The sequence below is a fragment of the Pygocentrus nattereri genome, chromosome 9 (assembly GCF_015220715.1).
Source record: "Pygocentrus nattereri isolate fPygNat1 chromosome 9, fPygNat1.pri, whole genome shotgun sequence".
In the NCBI taxonomy this organism is placed as follows: Eukaryota; Metazoa; Chordata; class Actinopteri; order Characiformes; family Serrasalmidae; genus Pygocentrus; species Pygocentrus nattereri.
In genome coordinates, this window is record NC_051219.1 from 2,156,798 (window position 1) to 2,175,993 (window position 19,196).

At 46.5% G+C, this 19,196-nt stretch overlaps 1 protein-coding gene across 1 annotated transcript; it reads left to right on the plus strand.

Moving 5' to 3' along the window:
* Positions 1-652: 652 nt before the first annotated feature.
* LOC108413401 lies at positions 653-18,598 on the plus strand. Its single transcript, XM_037540976.1, has 11 exons — positions 653-1,060; positions 2,586-2,699; positions 3,078-3,170; positions 3,429-3,503; positions 3,634-3,702; positions 3,836-3,865; positions 8,268-8,300; positions 9,140-9,175; positions 9,917-9,952; positions 10,232-10,303; positions 17,573-18,598. The coding sequence occupies exons 1-11, from the start codon at positions 1,004-1,006 to the stop codon at positions 17,957-17,959; spliced, it is 1,002 nt and encodes a 333-aa protein (XP_037396873.1). The 5' UTR covers positions 653-1,003; the 3' UTR covers positions 17,960-18,598.
* Positions 18,599-19,196: the final 598 nt, after the last annotated feature.

The following is a 19,196-nucleotide window of genomic DNA, read 5'->3' on the forward strand; positions in this document are numbered from 1 at the left end:
CGAACCCCACCCACAAATACATTTCACAATCAATAACACCAATCATGCCCAAACACTTCAGCAGCAGCATAAATCAGCGTCCGGCTAATTGTAGCTCTTTCACTGGCAATGAATCAGACTCATCAAAACACAGAGGTCCTGAAGGGGAACTCCACCCGTTTTTGAGATGTGACTCAGAGGGTTTGGTGTGAAACAGTCCAGATGTCTTCACAGTGGTGGTGATGGGAACCAGGCGTCGCCATGACGACAACACAGATATAGACACTTTATTTACCATCCAGAACCACCAGAGAACCTACACGAGTCTTCTGAGCTTATATGGAATGTTGATGATGGAAAACAGTGGAAAATCTGGAATAATGAGTTTTCTTTGGGGACTATTTTGCCGCACAGCGCCCTGCATGTCTCCCTCCACCATGAATGGAGTTGAAGTTCTCTAAACTCTCATAAAACAGCGTCTCAGTCATCAGGCAGTGAATTCAGAACCAGCTCATATAGGAACTTTCTGTAGGAGCTTTTAGAGGGACGTCTGGTTCCTATCACCACCACTGTGAGGAGCTTTTAGAGGGGGACGTCTGGTTCCCATCACCACCACTGTTTCTGTTGAATGGACTTGATTATGCAGAGACATTCTAAAATTCTATGGAATTCCCCTTTAAAAACAACTCTTTAACAGTTCAAACAGCAAATTTAAAATACAGTGTGACGGGCAGCACAACAGCCTGCATCGCCATGGCAACAGCAGAGAGAATTTGTGCTGCAGTCTGTGAAAAGGTGGAAAAGAGGATGCAGTGATGTGTTTTTGGAGCAGAGAGAGAGAGAGAGAGGGATAAAGGAGGAGTGGGTGGAGGGCAGAGGAGAGGATGAGCAGGCTGGTCTCTAAACCGCTGCACTTCCTCTGAGATGAAACCACAGCTGTCACTCCTAAAACCAGCGGTGGGGTGATATAAAGGCTCCGTGTGAGTCTGAGGGTCAGTGTGTCTGTGGATCGTCTACCAGCCGAATGATGCTGATGTCTGTGGTGCTGACCTGCCTGCTGGGCCTGACCGCGGCCTCTCCGGTGAGTACACCGCTCTGACCCTTCTAACAGCGCGGAGGACTCAGTGTTACTGAGTTTGTCCTGCAGTTCTCAGCGTGTGCGAAAGTTTGTGCACCCCGGTCTTATTCCATGTGGTTGGTTTTCTGAGGTTATTTTGCTGCTGTCTGAACAAAGTCTCACGTCTCTGAAGCAGTAACTTTTCTGGAGAAGTGAAAACTGGGCTAATCAATGTAACGAGGCTTTATTCCACGCCGCTGCCGACTGATCTCACTGGATGCGATGATGTTGAGTTTAACGGATATTATATTATTATATTACATTTTTGTGTTTCATTTCTTTCCAATATGTTAAACAAATAAACAGAAAAGAAAGCAAATAGAATTTGTGGGCTAGAACGTTCAGAAACGTGAACTCGGAGTGTCGGGAACAGACAGATCCAAAGGGATTTGGTGTGAAGTGGTCCAGCCGTCTTTACAGTGGTGGTGATGGGAACCAGGCGTCGCCATGACTACAACACAGATATAGACACTTTATTTACCATCCAGAACCACCAGAGAACCTACACGAGTCTTCTGAGCTTATATGGAATGTTGAAGATGGAAAATAGTGGAAAATCTGGAATAATGAGTTTTCTTTGGGGACTATTTTGCCGCACAGCGCCCTGCATGTCTCCCTCCACCATGAATGGAGTTGAAGTTCTCTAAACTCTCATAAAACAGCGTCTCAGTCATCAGGCAGTGAATTCAGAACCAGTTCATGTAGGAACTTTCTGTAGGAGCTTTTAGAGGGACATCTGGTTCCCATCACCACCACTGTGAGGAGCTTTTAGAGGGGGACGTCTGGTTCCTATCACCACCACTGTGAGGAGCTTTTAGAGGGACGTCTGGTTCCCATCACCACCACTGTGAATGGCTCTGACTCGGGAAGGTTATCTAGAACTCCAGTCTCTGAACGACACTGTTTACGTCTTAAAAGTTTAATTATAGAGAAATTTGGAAATATCAGTGGAGTGTCCCTGAACGTGTCCACTGTAGAGGGTGTGCTGACCTGAACTCCTACGACTGTAAAGCTGCACTGATCTCACTGAACTGACGGTTCACATCAATGCAGTGTGAATGTTTACGTTTAGCAGTGTTGATGTTTTATTATTGTTGTTACACTTCAGGCTTTTTCTGTGCGCACGTGTTACAGAGGGCCGTGACTTTGATAGCGTTAATGGGGCTGTAATCAGGTTTCTGAGGAATTGTTGCGTGTTATGAAGCTTATTGTTTACTTGAAATATAATCGATTAAGCTTGTTTGCTTTGATGAACAGTAATTTAACAAAACTGGGTAAAGTGAGGAACGTCCACTCGTCTGACCACACAAACAGGAAAGTCTACAACTTTAATAGGACGCCGTGGGTTTCAGTGTCTGTCCGTTCTTATTTCAGCAGTCTGTATTTGGTCATTATCCCTGGTCAGCTGTAATGAGTTCAAATTACAAATCACCAATTAGACGCTCATTAGTAAAGAGTTTAGGAGTAATTGGGGCTGTTTATGTATCAGATTGTTCAGAAGGACGTTTTAGATGACCTGGTCACACAGAGGAGCCTCAACAGCGTCAGCAATCCAGAGGGCCAGCAGACCAACATGCCGGTCTACACCCCCGCCCTACTGCCTGTGAGGAAACACTGACCATCTCTCTTTAATACGCACCATCATCTATACATCAACAGTAACGATTTATATATGTAATAGCATGATTCAGACATCAAAGACCACACTTTACACATCAAACACCACACTTTACACATCAAACACCACACTTTACACATCATACATACAACTTTACACATCAAAGACCACACTTTACACATCAAACACCACACTTTACACATCAAACACCACACTTTACACATCATACATACAACTTTACACATCAAAGACCACACTTTACACATCAAACACCACACTTTACACATCAAACACCTTGTAAGAACTTGTACATCTGACCCCACGTATTGCAGTTGAAAGCTGTGTTATTTCTCTCCTCCTCAGGTCACTCCTGCTGTTCCTGCTTCTCAGATTATTCCAGGTGTTCCTGTAGCTCCGGCGGTTCCCGCTGATGGACAGAGGATCATAACTGACCAGGTATGAATCAGTACTGTCGAACTGTGTGTCTGTAGAGGACAAGTTACTTATTTGCCCTCAGAACATCAACACATTGATTGACCAGGGGCTCACAAACTTTTGCACATGACTGTGTATGTATCTATATGATGATAATAAGAGTCCTGTGTATGTTATATATGTAGGTATCTCAATATAGTAAGAATTATTATGATAATGATGTGAAAATTAGGTACATACACATGATTCTGTAAAAATAATAATAATCCTGCTGCTCAGCTTGTTCCAGGTGTTCCAGGTGTTCTTGTAGGTCCGGTAGGCCGACCTGATGGACAGCAGGTGGCAGTTGACCAGGTAGAAACACTCACACACCACTATGATTCAGTAGAGTGGAGTCTGATCCATGATTCTGACTCATGACTCAGATCAGTGATTCACAGCAGTGGTTCAGTAGTGAGTGGATCTTTTCTGGGTTTTGTTTTAGGCGGCGGTGCACAGCTCTTCTGAATCAGAGAGCTCTGAGCAAAGTGAATCAGTGGAGACCCTGACACCGGTATCACACACACACACACACACACACACACACACCCACACCCACACACTCATATATATGAAGACTTTTTTGCTGAAATGTATGAAACCAAACCTCCAGTGAAGTGTTGACTGTTTTTCTCTTTCCTCCTCAGCTCCCTCCAGACAGCAGCTCAGAGAGATCAGTAAGTTCATCTGAAGCTTCTGTGTGGCTCTGTGTAGCTCTGTGTAGCTCTGTGTAGCTCTGTGTGGCTCTGTGTGGCTCAGTGTAGCTCTGTGTAGCTCTGTGTAGCTCAGTGTGGCTCTGTGTGGCTCTGTGTGGCTCTGTGTAGCTCAGTGTGGCTCAGTGTGGCTCTGTGTAGCTCAGTGTATGTCAGTGTAGCTCAGTGTGGCTCTGTGTAGCTCAGTGTAGCTCTGTGTGGCTCTGTGTAGCTCAGTGTATGTCAGTTTAGCTCTGTGTAGCTCTGTGTAGCTCTGGGTAGATCTTTGTAGCTCGTTGTAGCTCTGTGTAGCTCAGTGTGGCTCTGTGTAGCTCTGTGTGGCTCTTTGTAGCTCTGTGTAGCTCTGTGTAGCTCAGTGTGGCTCTGTGTAGCTCAGTGTAGCTCAGTGTAGCTCAGTGTATGTCAGTGTAGCTCTGTGTAGCTCAGTGTGGCTCTGTGTAGCTCAGTGTAGCTCAGTGTAGCTCAGTGTAGCTCAGTGTATGTCAGTGTAGCTCTGTGTGGCTCTGTGTAGCTCTGTGTGGCTCTGTGTGGCTCTGTGTGGCTCTGTGTAGCTCAGTGTGACTCTGTGTAGCTCTGTGTAGCTCTGTGTAGCTCAGTGTGGCTCTGTGTAGCTCTGTGTAGCTCTGTGTAGCCCAGTGTGGCTCTGTGTAGCTCTGTGTAGCTCTGTGTAGCCCAGTGTGGCTCTGTGTAGCTCTGTGTAGCTCTGTGTAGCTCAGTGTATGTCAGTGTAGCTCAATGTGGCTCTGTGTAGCTCTGTGTGGCTCTGTGGAGCTCTGTGTGGCTCTGTGTAGCTCTGTGTGGCTCTGTGTAGCTCTGTGTGGCTCTGTGTAGCTCAGTGTAGCTCTGTGTGGCTCAGTGTATGTCAGTGTAGCTCAGTGTATGTCAGTGTAGCTCTGTGGAGCTCAGTGGAGCTCTGTGTAGCTCAGTGTAGCTCTGTGTGGCTCTGTGTAGCTCAGTGTATGTCAGTTTAGCTCTGTGTAGCTCTGTGTGGCTCTGTGTAGCTCAGTGTAGCTCAGTGTATGTCAGTTTAGCTCTGTGTAGCTCTGTGTAGCTCTGTGTAGCTCTGTGTGGCTCTGTGTAGCTCTGTGTAGCTCAGTGTATGTCAGTGTAGCTCTGTGTAGCTCTGTGTAGCTCAGTGTAGCTCAGTGTAGCTCAGTGTAGCTCAGTGTATGTCAGTGTAGCTCTGTGTAGCTCAGTGTGGCTCTGTGTAGCTCAGTGTAGCTCAGTGTAGCTCAGTGTATGTCAGTGTAGCTCTGTGTGGCTCTGTGTAGCTCTGTGTGGCTCTGTGTGGCTCTGTGTGGCTCTGTGTAGCTCAGTGTGGCTCTGTGTAGCTCTGTGTAGCTCTGTGTAGCCCAGTGTGGCTCTGTGTAGCTCTGTGTAGCTCTGTGTAGCCCAGTGTGGCTCTGTGTAGCTCTGTGTAGCTCTGTGTAGCTCAGTGTATGTCAGTGTAGCTCAATGTGGCTCTGTGTAGCTCTGTGTGGCTCTGTGGAGCTCTGTGTGGCTCTGTGTAGCTCTGTGTGGCTCTGTGTAGCTCTGTGTGGCTCTGTGTAGCTCAGTGTAGCTCTGTGTGGCTCAGTGTATGTCAGTGTAGCTCAGTGTATGTCAGTGTAGCTCTGTGGAGCTCAGTGGAGCTCTGTGTAGCTCAGTGTAGCTCTGTGTGGCTCTGTGTAGCTCAGTGTATGTCAGTTTAGCTCTGTGTAGCTCTGTGTGGCTCTGTGTAGCTCAGTGTAGCTCAGTGTATGTCAGTTTAGCTCTGTGTAGCTCTGTGTAGCTCTGTGTAGCTCTGTGTGGCTCTGTGTAGCTCTGTGTAGCTCAGTGTATGTCAGTTTAGCTCTGTGTAGCTCTGTGTAGCTCTGTGTGGCTCTGTGTAGCTCTGTGTAGCTCAGTGTATGTCAGTGTAGCTCTGTGTAGCTCTGTGTAGCTCTGTGTAGCTCTGTGTAGCTCAGTGTAGCTCAGTGTATGTCAGTGTATGTCAGTGTAGCTCAGTGTAGCTCATTGTAGCTCAGTGTAGCTCTGTGTATGTCAGGGTAGCTCTGTGTAGCTCTGTGTATGTCAGTGTAGCTCAGTGTAGCTCAGTGTAGCTCAGTGTAGCTCAGTATAGCTCAGTGTAGCTCTGTGTAGCTCTGTGTAGCTCTGTGTAGCTCAGTGTAGCTCAGTGTAGCTCAGTATAGCTCAGTGTAGCTCTGTGTAGCTCAGTGTATCTCAGTGTAGCTCAGTGTATGTCAGTGTAGCTCAGTGTAGCTCTGTGTAGCTCTGTGTATGTCAGTGTAGCTCTGTGTAGCTCTGTGTAGCTCAGTGTAGCTTAGTATAGCTCAGTGTATGTCAGTGTAGCTCAGTGTATGTCAGTGTAGCTCAGTGTAGCTCTGTGTAGCTCTGTGTATGTCAGTGTAGCTCTGTGTAGCTTTGTGTAGCTCTGTGTATGTCAGTGTAGCTCTGTGTAGCTCTGTGTATGTCAGTGTAGCTCAGTGTAGCTCAGTGTAGCTCAGTGTAGCTCAATGTAGCTCTGTGTATGTCAGTGTAGCTCAGTGTAGATCTGTGTATGTCAGTGTAGCTCAGTGTAGCTCAGTATAGCTCAGTGTAGCTCTGTGTAGCTCTGTGTATGTCAGTGTAGCTCAGTGTAGCTCAGTATAGCTCAGTGTAGCTCTGTGTAGCTCTGTGTATGTCAGTGTAGCTCTGTGTAGCTCTGTGTAGCTCAGTGTAGCTCAGTGTAGCTTAGTATAGCTCAGTGTAGCTCTGTGTAGCTCAGTGTATCTCAGTGTAGCTCAGTGTAGCTCAGTGTATGTCAGTGTAGCTCAGTGTAGCTCTGTGTAGCTCAGTATAGCTCAGTGTAGCTCTGTGTAGCTCTGTGTATGTCAGTGTAGCTCAGTGTAGCTCAGTGTAGCTCAGTATAGCTCAGTGTAGCTCTGTGTATGTCAGTGTAGCTCAGTGTAGCTTAGTATAGCTCAGTGTAGCTCTGTGTAGCTCAGTGTAGCTCTGTGTATGTCAGTGTAGCTCTGTGTATGTCAGTGTAGCTCTGTGTAGCTCAGTGTAGCTCAGTGTAGCTTAGTATAGCTCAGTGTAGCTCTGTGTAGCTCAGTGTATCTCAGTGTAGCTCAGTGTATGTCAGTGTAGCTCAGTGTAGCTCTGTGTATGTCAGTGTAGCTCTGTGTAGCTCTGTGTAGCTCAGTGTAGCTCAGTGTAGCTCTGTGTAGCTCAGTGTAGCTCAGTGTAGCTCAGTGTAGCTCAGTGTAGCTCAATGTAGCTCTGTGTATGTCAGTGTAGCTCAGTGTAGATCTGTGTATGTCAGTGTAGCTCAGTGTAGCTCAGTGTAGCTCAGTGTAGCTCAGTGTAGCTCTGTGCAGCTCAGTGTAGCTCTTTATAATCTCAGGTTCATTACACACTGAGGCTAATTATTCAGCAGCTACAAGGACTTCAGTACAAACTGGCTGAGCTGTTCTTACTTTACAGAAGTGTGTAATAACACCGGTGGGCCCACCGGGGGGCTTTGGACATTTAGCAGTTAATTCTATTCTTGCTGTTTTCTGGCTTAGGGTTAGGGTTATGCCTGTTTCCTATTCATGATTATATCCAGTGCTGTGGGAAAGGTCGGGGTACCTGGGAAAACAGTTAAAAGGCTGTTTATCTGTGCAGTAAGTCTTTATTCAGAATAAATGCAGATAGGAGTGATTTTTTTATGTCACTGTTTAATTGTCTCCTCCAGAAAGATCAGTATTATTATATTAATCAATATCCGCTTTAGCTATCAATAATCAATAATGCATTATGCTAAATCAGGAGCAGCTGATGTATTATAAATATACATGATGAATAAAGACATCTGGAACCAAACTTTGCTCTGCTATCTAGCACACAACATCTGGAACCAAACTTTGCTCTGCTATCTAGCACACAACATCTGGAACCAAACTTTGCTCTGCTATCTAGCACACAACATCAATCAATCAACCAATCAATCAATCAATCAGTCAATCAATCAATCAACCTTTATTTAAACCTTCCTATGAGGGAGACCCTCATATACAATGTAGCTGAATTAGGGATTGTAAAAGCATGAAATGCTAAAAAAGTCATAATTAAAGTCATAACAGTAAATCAGTAAATCAGTAAATCAGTTCAATTGAAATAGCAGCAGTGTGATTTGGGATCAAATAGGGATGAATAAATAATGATTTATTAATGAGATAAATAAAGGAATAGAAGGTGGAGAATCAGGTGATCAACGTTTATTTAAGAAATTCTTTTCTCTGTTTATTTGTGTTTATTACAATGATTTAACATGTAAACACTCACTGCCCAGACGAAGGGGCTTTGGGGGCCGTGAGTCCGGTTCAGGACGTTCATCCCGGCTGTGTGTTGTGTTTTCCAGGATTCAGCGTCTGATCCGGACACCTCTGAGCAGGTACACTCACTGCCGTCACTGACCCTTTACTGACCACTGCAGATTACAGCTGACCGTTAACAGACTGGGTGCTGGTGACATCCTGTCAAACTAAAAATAATGCCTGGCCACGACTTACTAAGGCATAGGAACAAGATAATTAAATCATGGCCACAACTTAGTAAGCCATGGCCATGGCCAGATCCTAATGCATGGCCTTGACTTAGGAAGGCATGATCTTGTTCCCACGCCTTACTAAGTCATGTCCACAAATTAATTATCTCATTCCCACGTGTTAATAAGGTGTGGCCACACATTAGGATGTTGTTTTCATGTGTTAATAAGCCGTAGCCACACATTAAGATATGTTTCAGAGTGTTAATAAGGCGTGGCCACACATTAGGACATTGTTTCCACATGTTAATAAGGTGTGGCCACACATTAGGATATTGTTTCCACATGTTAATAAGGTGTGGCCACACATTAAGATATTGTTTCCGCATGTTAATAAGGCGTGACCACACATTAGGATATGTTTGTGTGTTAATAAGGTGTGGCCACACATTAGGATATGTTTCCCTGTGTTAATAAGGTGTGGCCGCACATTAGGATATGTTTCCCTGTGTTAATAAGACGTGGCCACACATTATTTTTGTTTATATGTGATGTCACCAGCGGGATTACTGACTAATAAAGAAGTAAAAGCATGCAGTTTCAGCAGCCAATCAGCAGCCTGGATTCCTGTGGGAGCGTGCTGATCGGCTGGAGTGAGTTAGTAGTGCTAATAGCCTGAGGCTGTAATGATACTATCATCATTCCTGAGTAAATGACGTCCTGGTCCCTGTCTTCTCTCCGTCCAGACGGCTGAGTCTCTGAACGTGACCTCAGACGACACGGTAAGCTAACGGCTCTGAACCTCCACCACCTTCAGATGAGTTACTATAACTTACTGAAACGGGAACTCCACCCATTTTCCATAATTCCCCCATAATCCAGTGTGTGATCTAATCAGAGGTTCTGAGGGTTTGGTGTGAAATGGTTCAGACGTCTTTACAGTGGTGGTGATGGGAACCAGGCGTCTCCATGACTACAACACAGATATAGACACTTTATTTACCATCCAGAACCACCAGAGAACCTACACGAGTCTTCTGAGCTTATATGGAATGTCGATGATGGAAAACAGTGGAAAATCTGGAATAATGAGTTTCCTTTGGGGACTATTTTGCCGCACAGCGCCCTGCATGTCTCCCTCCACCATGAATGGAGTTGAAGTTCTCTAAACTCTCATAAAACAGCGTCTCAGTCATCAGGCAGTGAATTCAGAACCAGTTCATGTAGGAACTTTCTGTAGGAGCTTTTAGAGGGACGTCTGGTTCCTATCACCACCACTGGGAATGGTTCTGACTCGGTCAGTTTATCTAGAACACCAAACCGCTCAGAACTGCTCTGTGAAATCTGCAGATATTGTGAAATTCCTCTTTATTTCTTTTTGAAACGGCCATTTACGGTGATGTTATTAACCTGTGTGCCTTCTGGAAATGTTTAGTGTTTTGTGTGTTTTGGGCTTCGGCCCAGCGCTGCACTTTGGCCCCAGAGTTGCACCCCTGTGCTAATCTGTCTCTGGTTCGTTTCAGACGTCTGAGGAGACCCCCAGTCCACTGCACGCTCAGGTAAAGACCACTCATACAGAGAGCACAGGGGTCTTACCTGTGTGTTCTAAAATGATCTTTTAATTCACCTGTGTGTGTCTGTGTGTCTGTGTGTGTTGTGTGTCTGTGTGTCTGTGTGTGTTGTGTGTGTGTCTGTGTGTCTGTGTGTGTTGTGTGTGTATCTGTGTGCGTGTGTGTGCGTGTGTGTGCGTGTGTGTGCGTGCGTGTGCGTGCGTGTGCGTGCGTGTGCGTGTGTGTGCGTGTGTGTGTGCGTGCGTGTGTGTGTGCGTGTGTGTGTAGCTGGCACATCAGACTGGTCTGGATGGAGATTTGGGGGACAACAGTCAGGCCAGCGAGGAGAGCGTTCGCAGGGTGAGACGCTGTGCTGTTTATTACAGTTTATAACTGTTTATTACCGTTTATAATTATTTATTACTGCTCTGATCAGCACTGAGACTTCATTCATTCATTCATTCATTCATTAAGGTAAAAACCGGTTTGCAGCCGAGTCACCAAAATACTGGCGATGCATCTGTTTCTGCTTTATTCCTGCATTTGAATATGATCAGCGTGAAGCCTGCAGAGTGAGACAGAGAGGGTTTTATCTGCTTTCATTAAGACGAGCCAGGTTACACGACCTGATCTCATAAAACCCTGAGCGTGTGGAGGAAACCGTGCTGGACCTGCCGGAAATCCAGCAGCAGAGAACGTTTGATCAGCCTGAACAGTGCAGGGCAGCCAGTAACTAGAACTACTGAACTCAGTTCTCTGCTTAAGACTGAGACTTAGACTCACACCCTGTGGACTCGAGACTTTGATTTAGACTCACATCCTAAAGACTTGAGACTTTGACTTCGACTCACCCCTAAAGACTCGAGACTTTCACTTCGACTCACCCCTAAAGACTCGAGACTTTGACTTAGACTTGCATCCTAAAGACTCTGGACTTTGACTTCGACTCACCCCTAAAGACTCGAGACTTTGACTTCGACTCACCCCTAAAGACTTGAGACTTTGACTTCGACTCACCCCTAAAGACTCGAGACTTTGACTTCGACTCACCCCTAAAGACTTGAGACTTTGACTTCGACTCACCCCTAAAGACTCGAGACTTTGACTTCGACTCACCCCTAAAGACTCGAGACTTTGACTTCGACTCACCCCTAAAGACTTGAGACTTTGACTTCGACTCACCCCTAAAGACTCAATACTTTGTCTTTGCCTCGTCCCTAAAGACTCTGGGCTTTGACTTCGACTCACCCCTAAAGACTTGAGACTTTGACTTTGACTCACCCCTAAAGACTCGAGACTTTGACTTAGACTTGCATCCTAAAGACTCGAGACTTTGACTTTGACTTGCCCCCACAGGCTCGGGTGTTTGACTTTGACTCACCTCTAAAGACTCGAGACTTTGACTTCGACTCACCCCTAAAGACTTGAGACTTTGACTTCGACTCACCCCTAAAGACTTGAGACTTTGACGTCGACTCACCCCTAAAGACTCGAGACTTTGATGTCGACTCACCCCTAAAGACTCGAGACTTTGACTTCGACTCACCCCTAAAGACTTGAGACTTTGACGTCGACTCACCCCTAAAGACTCGAGACTTTGACGTCGACTCACCCCTAAAGACTCGAGACTTTGACTTCGACTCACCCCTAAAGACTTGAGACTTTGACTTCGACTCACCCCTAAAGACTTGAGACTTTGACTTCGACTCACCCCTAAAGACTTGAGACTTTGACGTCGACTCACCCCTAAAGACTTGAGACTTTGACTTCGACTCACCCCTAAAGACTCGAGACTTTGATTTAGACTCACCCCTAAAGACTTGAGACTTTGACTTCGACTCACCCCTAAAGACTCGAGACTTTGACTTCGACTCACCCCTAAAGACTCGAGACTTTGACTTCGACTCACCCCTAAAGACTCGAGACTTTGACTTCGACTCACCCCTAAAGACTCGAGACTTTGACTTCGACTCACCCCTAAAGACTCGAGACTTTGACTTCGACTCACCCCTAAAGACTTGAGACTTTGACTTCGACTCACCCCTAAAGACTCAATACTTTGTCTTTGCCTCGTCCCTAAAGACTCTGGGCTTTGACTTCGACTCACCCCTAAAGACTTGAGACTTTGACTCACCCCTAAAGACTCGAGACTTTGACTTCGACTCACCCCTAAAGACTTGAGACTTTGACTTCGACTCACCCCTAAAGACTCGAGACTTTGACTTCGACTCACACTCTGACGACTCAAGACTTTGACTTAGACTCACCCCTAAAGACTCAATACTTTGGCTTTGACTCGTCCCTAAAGACTCTGGGCTTTGACTTCGACTCACCCCTAAAGACTTGAGACTTTGACTCACCCCTAAAGACTCTGGGCTTTGACTTCGACTCACCCCTAAAGACTCTGGGCTTTGACTTCGACTCACCCCTAAAGACTCGAGACTTTGACTTTGACTCACCCCTAAAGACTCGGTACTTTGACTTGGACTCACCCCTAAAGACTCGAGACTTTGACTTTGACTCACCCCTAAAGACTCGGGACTTTGACTTCGACTCACCCCTAAAGACTCTGGGCTTTGACTTCGACTCACCCCTAAAGACTCAATACTTTGGCTTTGACTCGTCCCTAAAGACTCTGGGCTTTGACTTCGACTCACCCCTAAAGACTTGAGACTTTGACTTTGACTCACCCCTAAAGACTCGAGACTTTGACTTAGACTTGCATCCTAAAGACTCGAGACTTTGACTTTGACTTGCCCCCACAGGCTCGGGTGTTTGACTTTGACTCGTCCCTAAAGACTCTGGGCTTTGACTTCGACTCACCCCTAAAGACTTGAGACTTTGACTCACCCCTAAAGACTCTGGGCTTTGACTTCGACTCACCCCTAAAGACTCTGGGCTTTGACTTCGACTCACCCCTAAAGACTCGAGACTTTGACTTTGACTCACCCCTAAAGACTCGGTACTTTGACTTGGACTCACCCCTAAAGACTCGAGACTTTGACTTTGACTCACCCCTAAAGACTCGGGACTTTGACTTCGACTCACCCCTAAAGACTCTGGGCTTTGACTTCGACTCACCCCTAAAGACTCAATACTTTGGCTTTGACTCGTCCCTAAAGACTCTGGGCTTTGACTTCGACTCACCCCTAAAGACTTGAGACTTTGACTTTGACTCACCCCTAAAGACTCGAGACTTTGACTTAGACTTGCATCCTAAAGACTCGAGACTTTGACTTTGACTTGCCCCCACAGGCTCGGGTGTTTGACTTTGACTCACCTCTAAAGACTCGAGACTTTGACTTCGACTCACCCCTAAAGACTTGAGACTTTGACTTCGACTCACCCCTAAAGACTTGAGACTTTGACGTCGACTCACCCCTAAAGACTCGAGACTTTGACGTCGACTCACCCCTAAAGACTCGAGACTTTGACTTCGGCTCACCCCTAAAGACTTGAGACTTTGACGTCGACTCACCCCTAAAGACTTGAGACTTTGACTTCGACTCACCCCTAAAGACTCGAGACTTTGACTTCGACTCACCCCTAAAGACTCAATACTTTGTCTTTGCCTCGTCCCTAAAGACTCTGGGCTTTGACTTCGACTCACCCCTAAAGACTTGAGACTTTGACTCACCCCTAAAGACTCGAGACTTTGACTTCGACTCACCCCTAAAGACTTGAGACTTTGACGTCGACTCACCCCTAAAGACTCGAGACTTTGACGTCGACTCACCCCTAAAGACTCGAGACTTTGACTTCGACTCACCCCTAAAGACTTGAGACTTTGACTTCGACTCACCCCTAAAGACTCGAGACTTTGACGTCGACTCACCCCTAAAGACTCGAGACTTTGACTTCGACTCACCCCTAAAGACTTGAGACTTTGACTTCGACTCACCCCTAAAGACTCGAGACTTTGACTTCGACTCACCCCTAAAGACTCGAGACTTTGACTTCGACTCACCCCTAAAGACTCGAGACTTTGACTTCGACTCACCCCTAAAGACTCGAGACTTTGACTTCGACTCACCCCTAAAGACTCGAGACTTTGACTTCGACTCACACTCTGACGACTCAAGACTTTGACTTAGACTCACCCCTAAAGACTCAATACTTTGGCTTTGACTCACCCCTAAAGACTTGAGACTTTGACTCACCCCTAAAGACTCTGGGCTTTGACTTTGACTCACCCCTAAAGACTCTGGGCTTTGACTTTGACTCACCCCTAAAGACTCGGTACTTTGACTTGGACTCACCCCTAAAGACTCGAGACTTTGACTTTGACTCACCCCTAAAGACTCGGGACTTTGACTTCGACTCACCCCTAAAGACTCTGGGCTTTGACTTCGACTCACCCCTAAAGACTCAATACTTTGGCTTTGACTCGTCCCTAAAGACTCTGGGCTTTGACTTCGACTCACCCCTAAAGACTTGAGACTTTGACTTCGACTCACCCCTAAAGACTCGAGACTTTGACGTCGACTCACCCCTAAAGACTCGAGACTTTGACGTCGACTCACCCCTAAAGACTCGAGACTTTGACTTCGACTCACCCCTAAAGACTTGAGACTTTGACGTCGACTCACCCCTAAAGACTTGAGACTTTGACTTCGACTCACCCCTAAAGACTCGAGACTTTGACTTCGACTCACCCCTAAAGACTCGAGACTTTGACTTCGACTCACCCCTAAAGACTCGAGACTTTGACTTCGACTCACCCCTAAAGACTCGAGACTTTGACTTCGACTCACCCCTAAAGACTCGAGACTTTGACTTCGACTCACCCCTAAAGACTCGAGACTTTGACTTCGACTCACCCCTAAAGACTCAATACTTTGTCTTTGCCTCGTCCCTAAAGACTCTGGGCTTTGACTTCGACTCACCCCTAAAGACTTGAGACTTTGACTCACCCCTAAAGACTCGAGACTTTGACTTCGACTCACCCCTAAAGACTTGAGACTTTGACTTCGACTCACCCCTAAAGACTCGAGACTTTGACTTCGACTCACACTCTGACGACTCAAGACTTTGACTTCGACTCACCCCTAAAGACTCAATACTTTGGCTTTGACTCGTCCCTAAAGACTCTGGGCTTTGACTTCGACTCACCCCTAAAGACTTGAGACTTTGACTCACCCCTAAAGACTCTGGGCTTTGACTTCGACTCACCCCTAAAGACTCTGGGCTTTGACTTCGACTCACCCCTAAAGACTCGAGACTTTGACTTTGACTCACCCCTAAAGACTCGGGACTTTGACTTGGACTCACCCCTAAAGACTCGAGGCTTTGACTTTGACTCACCCCTAAAGACTCGGGACTTTGACTTCGACTCACCCCTAAAGACTCTGGGCTTTGACTTCGACTCACCCCTAAAGACTCAATACTTTGGCTTTGACTCGTCCCTAAAGACTCTGGGCTTTGACTTCGACTCACCCCTAAAGACTTGAGACTTTGACTCACCCCTAAAGACTCTGGGCTTTGACTTCGACTCACCCCTAAAGACTTGAGACTTTGACTCACCCCTAAAGACTCTGGGCTTTGACTTCGACTCACCCCTAAAGACTCTGGGCTTTGACTTCGACTCACCCCTAAAGACTCGGGACTTTGACTTGGACTCACCCCTAAAGACTCGAGACTTTGACTTTGACTCACCCCTAAAGACTCGGGACTTTGACTTCGACTCACCCCTAAAGACTCTGGGCTTTGACTTCGACTCACCCCTAAAGACTCAATACTTTGTCTTTGACTCGTCCCTAAAGACTCTGGGCTTTGACTTCGACTCACCCCTAAAGACTTGAGACTTTGACTCACCCCTAAAGACTCTGGGCTTTGACTTCGACTCACCCCTAAAGACTTGAGACTTTGACTCACCCCTAAAGACTCTGGGCTTTGACTTCGACTCACCCCTAAAGACTCGAGACTTTGACTTTGACTCACCCCTAAAGACTCGGGACTTTGACTTCGACTCACCCCTAAAGACTCGAGACTTTGACTTCGACTCACCCCTAAAGACTCGAGACTTTGACTTCGACTCACCCCTAAAGACTCGAGACTTTGACTTCGACTCACCCCTAAAGACTCGAGACTTTGACTTCGACTCACCCCTAAAGACTCAATACTTTGTCTTTGCCTCGTCCCTAAAGACTCTGGGCTTTGACTTCGACTCACCCCTAAAGACTTGAGACTTTGACTCACCCCTAAAGACTCGAGACTTTGACTTCGACTCACCCCTAAAGACTTGAGACTTTGACTTCGACTCACCCCTAAAGACTCGAGACTTTGACTTCGACTCACCCCTAAAGACTCGAGACTTTGACTTCGACTCACACTCTGACGACTCAAGACTTTGACTTAGACTCACCCCTAAAGACTCAATACTTTGGCTTTGACTCGTCCCTAAAGACTCTGGGCTTTGACTTCGACTCACCCCTAAAGACTTGAGACTTTGACTCACCCCTAAAGACTCTGGGCTTTGACTTCGACTCACCCCTAAAGACTCTGGGCTTTGACTTCGACTCACCCCTAAAGACTCGAGACTTTGACTTTGACTCACCCCTAAAGACTCGGGACTTTGACTTGGACTCACCCCTAAAGACTCGAGGCTTTGACTTTGACTCACCCCTAAAGACTCGGGACTTTGACTTCGACTCACCCCTAAAGACTCTGGGCTTTGACTTCGACTCACCCCTAAAGACTCAATACTTTGGCTTTGACTCGTCCCTAAAGACTCTGGGCTTTGACTTCGACTCACCCCTAAAGACTTGAGACTTTGACTCACCCCTAAAGACTCTGGGCTTTGACTTCGACTCACCCCTAAAGACTCTGGGCTTTGACTTCGACTCACCCCTAAAGACTCGAGGCTTTGACTTCGACTCACCCCTAAAGACTTGAGACTTTGACTCACCCCTAAAGACTCTGGGCTTTGACTTCGACTCACCCCTAAAGACTCTGGGCTTTGACTTCGACTCACCCCTAAAGACTCGAGACTTTGACTTTGACTCACCCCTAAAGACTCGGGACTTTGACTTGGACTCACCCCTAAAGACTCGAGACTTTGACTTTGACTCACCCCTAAAGACTCGGGACTTTGACTTCGACTCACCCCTAAAGACTCTGGGCTTTGACTTCGACTCACCCCTAAAGACTCAATACTTTGTCTTTGACTCGTCCCTAAAGACTCTGGGCTTTGACTTCGACTCACCCCTAAAGACTTGAGACTTTGACTCACCCCTAAAGACTCTGGGCTTTGACTTCGACTCACCCCTAAAGACTTGAGACTTTGACTCACCCCTAAAGACTCTGGGCTTTGACTTCGACTCACCCCTAAAGACTCGAGACTTTGACTTTGACTCACCCCTAAAGACTCGGGACTTTGACTTCGACTCACCCCTAAAGACTCGAGACTTTGACTTTGACTCACCCCTAAAGACTCGGGACTTTGACTTCGACTCACCCCTAAAGACTCTGGGCTTTGACTTCGACTCACACTCTGAAGACTCAGTTTGACGCAGTTAAAGCTTTTTGATGATCTTATCTTTAAGCGTTTATCTAAAGGGAGCCGGCGTTTTTGCCCAGCAGGCTGATGTTTGTGCTGTTAAAGTGAAAACTGTTCTTTCTCGTCCTCAGAGTTGGCTTCATGCCTTCAGACGCAATTTTCATCAGCAGATTTATGGTGGAATTGTCCTGCAGGGCGTGGCTACGTCCCCACCAGCCACTGGAGTTGCTACGGGAACTGCAGCACTGGGTGTAACCGTGGGCAACAGACCAACAGTAGCACCAACACTGAGCGCTCCAGCTCTGACGACGCCAGCTACGGAGAAGGACAGCGAGGCCAGCGAGAGCATCGAGAGCAAAGAGGAGGCGGAGCTTCAGGAATGGCGCGAGTGCAGAGAGACGACGGATAACGGCGACTGTATATCGCACCGAGCCGTTAACGACGACGGTAACATCGAAAACGATCTACACCATGGGCCACTACGACTGGAGGAGGACCACGCTCACATGACCATCTGACCATCTGACTACATTACCCGCAAACCCCTCAAACTACCTTTAACACTACACTACCCATAAACCCCTCACTAACATTAACACTACACTACCCACAAGCCCCTCAAACTACCTTTAACACTACACTACCCATAAACCCCTCACTAACATTAACACTACACCACCCATAAACCCCTCATTAACATTAACACTACACTACCCACAAACCCCTCAAACTACCTTTAACACTACACTACCCATAAACCCCTCACTAACATTAACACTACACTACCCACAAACCCCTCAAACTACCTTTAACACTACACTACCCATAAACCCCTCATTAACATTAACACTACACTACCCATAAACCCCTCACTAACATTAACACTACACTACCCATAAACCCCTCACTAACATTAACACTACACTACCCATAAACCCCTCACTAACATTAACACTACACTACCCACAAACCCCTCAAACTACCTTTAACACTACACTACCCATAAACCCCTCAAACTACCTTTAACACTACACTACCCATAAACCCCTCACTAACATTAACACTACACTACCCATAAACCCCTCACTAACATTAACACACTACCCATAAACCCCTCACTAACATTAACACTACACTACCCATAAACCCCTCACTAACATTAACACTACACTACCCATAAACCCCTCAAACTACCTTTAACACTATATTACCCACAAACCCCTCACTAACATTAACACAACACTACCCACAAACCCCTCAAACTACCTTTAACACTATATTACCCACAAATCCCTCACTGTAATTTTAAAGGGGACCTTGTTTGATTTTTTTCTAAATTCTCTACATAATTAACTGGTTCAGATGTAATCAGAGTCATTCTGAGCGGTTCTCTGTTCTAGATAAACTGAGCAAGTCAGAACCGTTCACAGTGGTGGTGATGGGAACCAGACGTCCCTCTAAAAGCTCCTCACAGTGGTGGTGATAGGAACCAGACGTCCCTCTAAAAGCTCCTCACAGTGGTGGTGATGGGAACCAGACGTCTCCCTCTAAAAGCTCCTCACAGTGGTGGTGATGGGAACCAGACGTCCCTCTAAAAGCTCCTCACAGTGGTGGTGATGGGAACCAGACGTCCCTCTAAAAGCTCCTACAGAAAGTTCCTACATGAACTGGTTCTGAATTCACTGCCTGATGACTGAGACGCTGTTTTATGAGAGTTTAGAGAACTTCAACTCCATTCATGGTGGAGGGAGACAT